Raw genomic sequence first — 10498 nt, 5'->3', positions numbered from 1 at the left:
GAACATAGTCTTACGAAATGAAATTCACTTATTATCCGGGACAACCAAACATTTTGTAAGAGTTTTTAAACTAAACATTTTGAAACAATGACATAGCTGACAAGATGGTTATTGTTTGGTCATTAGGACACTTACGGCTTACAACGTAAGCAAATCTATAGAGCTTATAACCTCCTATAACCTCGAGTTTTGATATCAACGGTTTAGTCGTTACTACATATTTGCTATGAATTTACTTCCAAACTTAATTGAATTGAAATGACTAAAATATATATTTCCTACAATTGCTTGTTATCATAGATAGATTTTGAAGGGAAAAAAAAAACATCTGCCAAGCAAAGCAATTGGCAGTCCCTACCATGAGAAGTTGGTAGTTTTTTTTTTTTTTTTTTTTTCCTCAGTCGGGCAGCTTCGCCTTCGCCTCTCTCCTTTACAGTCGAGCAACTTTGCCCTCAGAATATTGATCTCACAGCAGAAGTACAGCGCTCGTGATTTCCTGATTTTGGTCCACCGTTTGATTGTAGTTTCTGCTAGACGAACACGAACGGGACTCTCCACAATAGTATGATATTGTCCACTTTGGGCACAAGCTCTCAGGGCATTGCTGTGTACTTTTTCAAAATGCCTCATTCGAGTATTCCTTTATTATAAACCCATGATCATTCTCTAAATTAGTCGATGTTGGACTTTCTGGAACTTTCATCGTCAGAAAGTTCAATTAGATTGGGCACAGTTGCAAACTTGCAGCCCCCAAAACCATTTTGTTGCATGTTATACACATTTTTTCAGATGAAGAACAGAACAGTACCGGCAATACTCAACTCACCAAACAATTACTTCCTCCACCAAAATCATTTCTTCTTTCTTCAGTCACTTTCAAGCTCTGTGTCTTCACTCTTAGACGACATGGTATGAACCTCATGATATTTGCGGCCACTCATCGCGTTAGCCAGCTCTTGTATGGAGCAAGAAGTGCTCCGTCTCATCTTATCACCGAGTATCTCGACCTGATCCTTTAAGCCTATCCCCAGAAGCCGATTCTTCAACAACTCCACAGTAGCAATATATGGAGGTATTCCCTCGTCAATCATCATCTCAAAGTACTTGCACGCTTCTTCTAACTTCCATTTTTTCTTGCAGAGGCCATGAATCATGACAGCATAAGTTGAAACAGAAGGGTAAAATCCTCTATCTCCCATACTCTCCCACACTTCATTGGCTCTGTCAAATCTTCCCACTCTTATCAGCAACTTCAAAGCCATATTGTAAGTGTGTCTATCAGGAACACAATTGTGTCTATCCATTCTTTTGATCAACTTAAGAGCACCATTGACTTCGTTATGATCACAATGATATGCTAGGATTACATTGTAGGACCATGTATCTGGCGTAACTCCACTCTCAATCATTTCATCCAAAAGTTCGTAGGCTTGTTCCACCTTTTGATCTTTACAAAGCTTCTTGATGACCCAGTTGTAAGTAAACACATTAGGGAAAAGGTTGTGTTTCTTCATTCTTTCTAAGGCCCTATAAGCCGTATGCAAATCGTTCTCTTGACAGCTCGAGCGGATGAAAATCGAATACGTACCTGCATCCGGGGTGACGCCATTTGAACCCATTTCTTGAAACATTTTGTGCGCTTCATCCCTTTTCCCAGCTTTGCACAGAGCTTCCAAGAGACTATTGTAAGCAAGCACATCTATCAAACAACCTCGTTCCCGCATTTCATCAAACACCTTCTGGGCATTGCCTGAGTCACCCACATCTCCCCACCCCCTTGTCAAAATGCTATACGTTTTCACACTCGGATTGAACTCACTCTTAACTTTATCAAAAAACTGCTGGGCATGAGCAACGTGTTTCCTCTTACATAGAACATACAAGAGCTGATCAAGATCATCAACTCCAGGTCTTATCCCAAACTCTACCATTCGATTGAAAGCTCGAACAGCATCTTCAGGCAAGTCAGCTCTACTATAAGCTCTGAAAACAAGCCAGAAAAGTTCCCGATTGATTACAGCACATTGAGTCTCCCTTATTTCTATAAGAAAATCCCACAAAATAGCAAATTGCCCACTGCTTCCCAAGATGTCAACGAGAATGCGATAGCTATCGGCGCTGGGTTCGAAACCCGGAATTCTTTTAGCCCAGAGGAAGAATCTGTGAGCAGAGAATCCGATATTCTTGCACCTTTTGAGAACCTGCTCGACGAGATCGGACGATACATTGGAGGAGAAAGAGGAGAGAGCGAACTCCAAGTCATGGTGAGGGCTTCTGCGATCGCTGAGGATGCGAGATATCTCACTGACGAGAAATGGAAGTGGTGAGTCTAATCCTGCGGTTGTTGCTGTAGCGAGAGAACTGAATGGGCGTTGGTGAACGAAAATACCGATTCTTAAGAAAGGGCATAAAAGTGAAATGGAGACCTGGAATTTGGAGGAGAATGCTCTGATTGCCATTACAGAGCTCCTTGCCTGAAATTATGGTATTTCTGAGATCATAAACCATAAAATGTGAAATTAGTTGAACAGAATTCTCTATCTAATTCAGTGGAACAGACTATGAAATCTAATTTCAATTTAACACCAAAATAAGATTTGAAACTAAACAAATTTCAGGAGATTTAAGAAGAAAAAGAAACAAACCATGAACAGCGGCGGCGAACGATTAAGGAGGACAGGGGAGAGATGATGAAGGGAATCGCGTGCGGTGTGGTGGCCGTTAGTGAATCGCGCGGGCGTGGGCTTTGCGAGAACGCTTAGATGCTGCCTTAGGGTTTTAAAATTGTAATTTTTCTTTTATTTTCTTTACGTTTTTTTATTTTATTTAAAAGGGAAAAAAATTACCCTTAAGCATTTACACGTGCATCAAAAAGTTAAAAATAAAATAAAAAAACTTTCTTAATAGTTAAAATTTTTGTGCAAGACCTAATAAAATTTCCCGCTACCTACACTTAACGGTCAAGTAGGATTCAAACCTACAACCGGTTAACAGTTGATCTTCAAAGCCCCAAGTAGGATTCAAACCTACAACTAATCGGTTAACCGTCAATCGCTTTACCACTGAGCTGCTAACCATGACCAATATGAGTTTGAGGTTTCCTTCGTAACTCCCGGAACACTCCCGGAACTTGTGGCTCCATTCCATACCTTATGGCTATTTCAGTATATTCCATCTATATCTCAATTCCATTCATTTAATATCTCCAGAGCTCAAAACTTTAACAAAATTCTAGCAGTTTTTTTTTTCTTTTTTCAGTTTTTTTTTCTTTTTTCGGACAATCCTTTCAACTTTCAATTTTATATCTAATAAATTATTATCAATTTCATTCATTGAACATCTCCGGACCTCAAAACTTTAAAAAAATTCATGCAGTTTTTTTTTTTCTTTTTTTCGAGTAACCCTTTCAACTTTCAATTTTATATCTAATAAATTATTAATTTGCAACCGAGAGTACAATCCTCATATATATATATATATATATATATATATATATATATATATTAGCAATAGTTTGGTGAAAGAGCTAATTTTTCAACCAAGACCATGCATGTGCTTTGGTAAATGAAGGGAAGAAATATTTATACCGAGATATTACGCAAGTCAATTATGCTTGTTGTCACAATCGCCTTTCAAGCATAACCGTGACAGGCGACGCTTATCAGCTCCAATTCCTGAAATTATTATTCACCAAACAAAGATCATCTTAATTTCTAATTCCCAAATCCCAAGTATCATTCTATACAAATTCTACAATGATAGGACTAAATTCTATATTTCACACGACTCCGAGCGCCCAAATAGCGTATAGCGATTATCAGCAATATTGTCGTAGGCAATGTTTCTAACAAACCTGCAGCAACACAATCAATATTCAGAATTTGAAAGATAATGCTCAAAACTTGAAGAACTTTACATGATAGTAAGGAAGGACTTACAGTGGCACAAACTTGAGAAAAAGTGCAAGCTGAGGAAAGGGTAACTCTAAATGTTCCATTATTCTTAGAACAGCTTCAGACTTGATATAAGATCTGCAGTCCAATACATAGAATTTATCATCCAAGTTGAGAGAATTTTTCCCAGAAAAGACAGGAAATCAATACATTAGAGAAATCTATTGTCATGTGATTATGACTTTTATGTCTTCAAGAAAGATTGGAGACGCCCTATCATGAATAAGATAGGCAAATATAGCTCATCATTGTTGTAGCGGAAGCAGAAGCAAGATCAAACGCACTCACACAGTCACAAACAGAAATTAAACAAAGAGACACAAAGATTTACGTGGTTCGGAGAGAAGAAATTCCCCTACATCCACGGGTAGCAACCAATCTCGATAATCAAAATGTTTACAAAGTGTATATCTCATATTCTCACCCTACAAAGTCCTTCAACAAAGTTCTTCCCAAATGTCACTCAACAAATACAAAATGACACTCAAACTCAATTAAACTCAATACATCTCAACCATCCTAGACAACCCTTTATATAGGCATAAATGATTCATGTATCAAAATGAGAATATGATCATTAAGGGTTATGAACTAAACGAGAGTTAGAATAATACATTTTCATGACAACTTACAACAATCATAACCTTCAAAATGACGAGATGCAAGCATATACCTGTCCTTTTCAACAAGAACAACACTCGAAATATCATCCGGTGCTCTTCCTGATCTTCTTAACAGCTTCTTCCCAGCTTCACTTTGGAGAGCCTCTAGTCGTATTCTTCTGTCAATGTCAATGGTAAATCCACAAAGACAGGGAGCATAGTGTTTCAAGGTACAGCTATAAATAATTTTAACCTCTCCTCAAGAACAATGATCGCCCATTTACATAAACACACAATCGTAAATCTATTTAGGCTGCAACTCAATCATGGCAACAATATTATGAAGGTATGAAATCATATAAACCATGGATCTTGAAGATGCAACGGCAATTTCACCATATTACAGGGGAGCTATACGGGGCCTCTAAATCAGCTTCAAATTTCATTATCTTTCCAAGAATTTCCTTAGAAATCAAAAATGAAAAGAACAGGAAGACACACCTGTTTCGATCATTAGCACGAACAAATCTCACACCTCCATTGCACAAATTGCACACACCTGCGAGATTAATAAAATCATCGATACTTCACTTTCACCGCGAATTCGAAAAACACATAAAAACCCTACACAACTACTTCACTTTCATTCAATTATATCAATAAACCAAAAATTTCATGACATAGAGAAGAATTAGAGGTTAACGAATTCAAAAATAGTAGCAATCGATACACTAAATGAATATCGTACCGTCAAATAGCATTATTGGTCTTGTATCTTTCTCGAAGAAGTCAGAAGTTGCTTCGACCCAATCTATCGTTCCGTCATTGGTTGCAGAAGATAAAGAGACAAAAGCCACTGGCTGTCGTGGTCTAACGTGCGCCATTGACGGCAGGACAAAACGTGCCGGAACTCTGCCGGATAGTGGAAGCGCCATTGGAGTCGGTGGAAATGCACGACTGGCTTTTCCTCCACATATTTAAAGGAATTAAGAAAAGAAACTATAAAATTGAAAATCGATAACATTAATTTTTAACCTTGTTATTGGTTATAATTACGGAAAAGTCCTGAATATAAATAGTTAGTTCGGGGGTATTAACGTAATTTCATAATATTTTAATTTAGTTTGATTTAATTATTAAAAAACATTAAAATATATCCTTTTAAAAACAAATTATGTTTATATATAATATATATATATAAATGTCTCTAGACATAATTTGCACAATAAATATGTGACTATGTGACATGTAATGCTAATATTCATATCATAATATAAAATATATGACATGAAGTTTGTGACCCTTGAACATGTCACATAAATTTAACTTTTGTGACATATTCAAGGGTCACAAGGGTACGTGTCATTTATACAACATACAAGTCATCCAACCAAATTTATGAATATCTAACAGTAAAATCACTTACTTGATTGTTCTAAGCCGAAGTTACTGTACTTTTGTAATACTAGGTTTGAATATGCTCCTTGAAATCCATATTTTCCTTAAGAGTTCGATGACAATGGATTAAGACATACGTAATAACCTAATTAACCTAACAACATCCATAGATTTAACTTTTGGTTCTTAGGAGTTGGACCAAGCTGGTGAAGACAATTAATGATCTAACTAACCTAACAACATCCATAAATTCAACTTTTGGCTAAAAATACTATAAATTGGCTAAACACAAGTTGTATTGATCTTAAATGCCTCTGAAAGTGTAAAAGAAAAAAACAACTCTAGAATGATAAGAAATGGTATGAAAATGTCTCGGATAAACTAAGAAGTTGAACTAGAACTGTTAGGAGTCATCGAGTCGAGTCGGAGTTGGTTGGATAGAGTCGGGGCTGAGCCACATGCAAGGAGAACAACGGGGCCAAGCTGTGCGCTTGTTAGATTGGGGTTGGATCAGGTGAAGGCACGGGTTGCTAGGTCGGGTCGTGGATCAGATATTGGGTCGGTCAACCAGTGAACGTCTAGACGACATGTCGTTTAAGGCACGGTTTGCTCCTTTTAGTCTTTTACAACCTTCATGCCTGTCGGTCAACCAGTGATACGACATGTCGTTGGTACGGGAGAAATTTATTAAAAAATATATATATATATCAGCCCAAGCCCAAGCCCAAGCCCAGTGAGTGGCTTGAAGGAAAGGCTAATGTATCAGACTTTGACGCACCGAAGCTGAACGCTGTGCACCCACCATGACCGCCGATGACTCGTTTTCTCTGAACGACGACGCCTTCGCGGCGAACCCTAACGTCGATATCTCCGTAAGTTATTTCGCTCTCCATCTTTGTTCTTGAGCTCTTTGTTTTCCTGTGAGATTAGAGTTCCTCCCTTCTGTCACTGTCATTGGTAGGGTTTTAAGGCCTGAATTTATTTTCCGAAATTTGTTACCTATCCCTTTAGAAGGCGCATTAAGGAAACTGAGTGGTTTTTTACTTAGAAACTTCAAAAAAAATCCGATAAATTAAGGGTGATTTTGTTCTCTGGTTTCTGAAATTAATACAACTTTATATGTGGCGGCGAGGAGATTCTGTAAGCTATTGTTATTAAAGTGAAGGATGTACGGATATGGAGTCCTTTCATAGGCTTCAATGTCAGTTGATGCTCAGAAATTTTCTACCTGTCTGGATATGTTTTTTTTTTTTGAACTTTTCCTCTTAACAATGTGTAGAATTTCAGTGTTCTTCATGTCTCTGTTTTTTTGTTTTTTTTTTGTTTTTTTTTTAAATATATAGATAGAAGAAGGCTGTCAAAGCAGTGGAGAATTGCTCGAGGAAGAAGGAAATAATCTTGAAAATGATTGTGAGCAATTATTTCGGATGGATGATGATGATCTTGATGATAGAGATGAAAAAGTCCTGTTAGATGGTCATCGAAATCATGGAAATGATTTAAGCATAAGTGATGGTAATGAAAGCTTTGATGGTGATATAAGCATAAATGCTGACCATGAGCATGACAGAGATGAAAGTCCTCTGCTTGATTGCCAAATTGATTTATCTAGAGATAAGAATTATCCCTCTCCAGTTGCCGGGATGGAATTCGACTCATATGATGATGCCTATAATTATTATAATTGCTATGCTAAGGAACTTGGCTTTGCTATTCGAGTGAAGTCCTCATGGACTAAACGTAATAGCAAAGAGAAACGTGGGGCGGTTCTCTGTTGCAACTGTGAGGGGTTCAAAACCCTTAAAGAAGTTAACAGTAGAAGAAAAGAAACTAGGACAGGGTGTTTGGCAATGATTAGGTTGAGGTTGGTAGAATATAACCGATGGCGAGTTGATGAGGTAAAACTTGAGCATAACCATTCTTTTGATCCTGAAAGAGCTCAGAACTCCAAGTCACACAAAAAGATGGATACTACTGGGACTAAAAGAAAGGTTGAACCAACTATTGATGTAGAGGTTCGAACAATCAAGCTATATCGGAGTTCTGCATTGGATGCAATGGGCCATGAAGGCTTAAATTCAAATGGAGAATCTAAAGCACATGTCTACAAGCCTAGGTGCCTGCTGCTCAAGAAAGGTGATGCCCAAGTCATTCATGATTTTTTTCGTCGAGTTCAGCTTACTGATCCAAATTTTTTCTATGTGATGGATTTTTATGAAGAAGGTCTTTTGAGAAATGTTTTATGGATCAATTCCAGGTGTAGAGCTGCATACAGTTATTTCAATGATGTGATAGCATTTGACACTACATGCTTGTCTAGCAACTTTGAGATTCCACTATTTGCGTTTGTTGGAATAAATCATCATGGCCAATCTATCTTACTTGGCTGTGGATTACTTGCGGATGAGACGCTAGAAACATATATTTGGTTATTAAGGGTGTGGCTTACATGTATGTCTGGTCGTCCCCCACACACTGTCATCACAAACCGATGCAAGGCTTTGCAAAATGCAATAGCTGAGGTTTTTCCGAGGGCTCATCATCGGCTTTGTCTATCATATGTTATGCAAAGCATTCTTGAGAATGTGGGAGAGTTGCAGGAGTCCGAAACATTTCATGCAGTGCTAAGTAGGACAATATATGATTGTGTGAGAGTGGAAGATTTCGAAATGGCTTGGGAAGATATGATCCAGCATTTTGGGATAAAAAATAACGAGTGGCTCCGAAGTTTGTACGACGAGAAAGAGCGCTGGGCTCCTGTTTTCTCAAAGGAGACATTCTTTGCTGGAATGTATAATTGCCAGAAAGGCGACTGGATAATTCCTTTCTTTCATGGCTATGTGCATCAACAAACTTCTTTGAAAGAATTCTTTGACATATACGAATTAGTTCTTCTGAAAAAGCAAGACAGAGAAACTCTCCAGGACCAAGAGTCCAGTGAATTGAGCCCCCTGCTGAAGTCGAGATGCCCCTTCGAATTGCAGCTTGCTAAACTATATACAAAGGAGATATTCAGCAAATTCCAAGATGAAACAGTAATGATGTCTTCTTGTTTTAGCCTTCCTCAAGTCGAGACGAGCGGTGGACCGATCATGACGTTTGTGGTCAAAGAACGTGGAGGGGAGGAGATTCCCCAAGATGGAAGGGCTTACGAGGTTATGTATGATAAAGCAGGAGGAGAAGTCCGCTGCATTTGCAACTGCTTCAACTTCAAAGGCTATCTATGCCGACACGCATTGTTCATCCTAAGTTACAATGGCATAGACGAAATCCCATATCAGTATATTCTATCGCGGTGGAGGAAGGATTTGAAGCGCGTTTATGTCCCAGATCTTGGCTGCAATAACATAGACATTACAAACCCAGTTCAGTGGTTTGATCACTTACACAGAAGAGCAACGCAAGTTGTTCAAGAAGGCATGACATCTCAAGACCATTATATGGTTGCTTGGCAAGCACTTAAGGAGTCCTTGAATAAGGTGCGTCTCGTTCCTGATAGGCATGTATAAAATGGCTATACCAATCCTGTAAATAACCTGACATTTTTGTGTACATTATATCTCATTAGTTCAACCATGTCTCTGAAGATTAGATTGAGTTTCGTTTTGACTTTTCAGTTTTTAAGATTAAGCTTGTATATAGACCTTATTTTTTAGTTTTTATAAACAGAAAAGGAAAAATAAAACTGTTATCAATGGGTTCTGCTTTATTTACGTTGTTCAATTTTGTATTAGAACATCTATGATCTGTTAGGCTTTTGATGTGGTTGGGTTCTCCAATTATGTCTCTGTGCCAATGCGTTGAGATGGATACTGAAACTGAAAAGAAAGTGCTGCATATTCGCATATTCTTATGGTCGTAAGTATCTCTGTCCACTTTGAACATAGTTCAATTCATTTAGTAGTCATACTTTCGATCCGTTCCTTGTTGAACTCATAAAACCAAATTCTCTTTCGCATATTCTTATGGTCGTAAGTATCTCTGTCCACTTTGAACATAGTTCAATTGATTTAGTAGTCATACTTTCGATCCGTTCCTTGTTGAACTCATAAAACCAAATTCTCTTTCTAATAAAAGAGAGAATTTTAGCCACCAAATCTATTTTAGTGTTCCATTCCTTTCTCTCATCTCATTTATAGTATTTATTACACGGGGTAAAAGGTTCAAAATTTATATCTTTGAGTTTATATCAATTTTTATCGTAAATTTTCAATTTCATCCAACACTATTCGACACTTACTTTACTTTTGCTAGCTAATTATAGCAAAAACTAAGATATAAAACTCTAAAAGCTCTCTAATTTGGACTAGTGGATCAAGCAATTTGGTTATAATCCACTCATAAATTAAATTAAGTCCGTCCCTTTTGAACTAGTGAGGGAGTAGAGTTACTAGTGAGAGAGTAGGGTTAGAGTTCTAGTTCAAGTAGTGAGATCAGACATAAGAATTACTCATTAGAGTTTTAGAGAATTACTCATTTACTTATCTATGTACCGGGAATGAGTGAATTTCATCCCGACAAATTATATTTTATCTCCTTATTTGG

General features: G+C 37.6%; 3 protein-coding genes across 4 annotated transcripts; 1 reads left to right on the top strand and 2 right to left on the bottom strand.

The window, feature by feature from the left end:
* Positions 1-248: 248 nt before the first annotated feature.
* On the bottom strand, positions 249-2805 carry LOC111790745 (Pentatricopeptide repeat (PPR) superfamily protein). 2 transcript variants are annotated; one of them, XM_023671777.2, is made up of 2 exons: positions 2646-2805; positions 249-2491 (listed from the first exon to the last, which is right to left on the bottom strand). In XM_023671777.2, the coding sequence occupies exon 2, from the start codon at positions 2457-2459 to the stop codon at positions 867-869; it is 1593 nt and encodes a 530-aa protein (XP_023527545.1). In that variant the 5' UTR covers positions 2460-2491; positions 2646-2805; the 3' UTR covers positions 249-866. The 2 variants fall into 2 exon arrangements, with proteins under 2 accessions (XP_023527545.1, XP_023527544.1); XM_023671776.2 differs by having other exon boundaries at positions 249-2474; positions 2646-2784.
* A 748-nt stretch (positions 2806-3553) lies between these two features.
* LOC111790746 (Putative thiol-disulfide oxidoreductase DCC) lies at positions 3554-5538 on the bottom strand. Its single transcript, XM_023671778.2, has 5 exons — positions 5304-5538; positions 5057-5114; positions 4627-4734; positions 3939-4031; positions 3554-3853 (listed from the first exon to the last, which is right to left on the bottom strand). The coding sequence occupies exons 1-5, from the start codon at positions 5488-5490 to the stop codon at positions 3772-3774; spliced, it is 528 nt and encodes a 175-aa protein (XP_023527546.2). The 5' UTR covers positions 5491-5538; the 3' UTR covers positions 3554-3771.
* Positions 5539-6668: 1130 nt separating this feature from the next.
* LOC111790744 (protein FAR1-RELATED SEQUENCE 8) lies at positions 6669-9662 on the top strand. The gene is made up of 2 exons (XM_023671775.2): positions 6669-6825; positions 7297-9662. Exons 1-2 carry the CDS (start codon positions 6757-6759, stop codon positions 9460-9462), a joined length of 2235 nt encoding a protein of 744 aa, XP_023527543.2. The 5' UTR covers positions 6669-6756; the 3' UTR covers positions 9463-9662.
* The last annotated feature ends 836 nt before the right edge of the window (positions 9663-10498 follow it).

The sequence above is a fragment of the Cucurbita pepo genome, chromosome 3 (genome assembly GCF_057944985.1).
Source record: "Cucurbita pepo subsp. pepo isolate OVF chromosome 3, ASM5794498v1, whole genome shotgun sequence".
NCBI classification, from domain to species: Eukaryota; Viridiplantae; Streptophyta; class Magnoliopsida; order Cucurbitales; family Cucurbitaceae; genus Cucurbita; species Cucurbita pepo.
Note: the sequence above shows the minus strand (reverse complement) of the source record. Positions and strands in the feature narration are given on the sequence as shown.

What these genes read in the sequence shown, in the direction of transcription:
- LOC111790746 (XM_023671778.2), bottom strand. Translation starts at nt 5,490, where the DNA reads ATGGCGCTTCCACTATCCGGCAGAGTTCCGGCACGTTTTGTCCTGCCG. An exon ending in ACCAATAATGCTATTTGACG is followed by an intron (nt 5,115 to 5,303) that starts GTACGATATTCA and finishes TTAATCTCGCAG; the next exon opens with GTGTGTGCAATTTGTGCAAT. An exon ending in GTTCTTGTTGAAAAGGACAG is followed by an intron (nt 4,032 to 4,626) that starts GTATATGCTTGC and finishes ATTGGACTGCAG; the next exon opens with ATCTTATATCAAGTCTGAAG.
- LOC111790744 (XM_023671775.2), top strand. Translation starts at nt 6,757, where the DNA reads ATGACCGCCGATGACTCGTTTTCTCTGAACGACGACGCCTTCGCGGCG. An exon ending in ACCCTAACGTCGATATCTCC is followed by an intron (nt 6,826 to 7,296) that starts GTAAGTTATTTC and finishes TTAAATATATAG; the next exon opens with ATAGAAGAAGGCTGTCAAAG.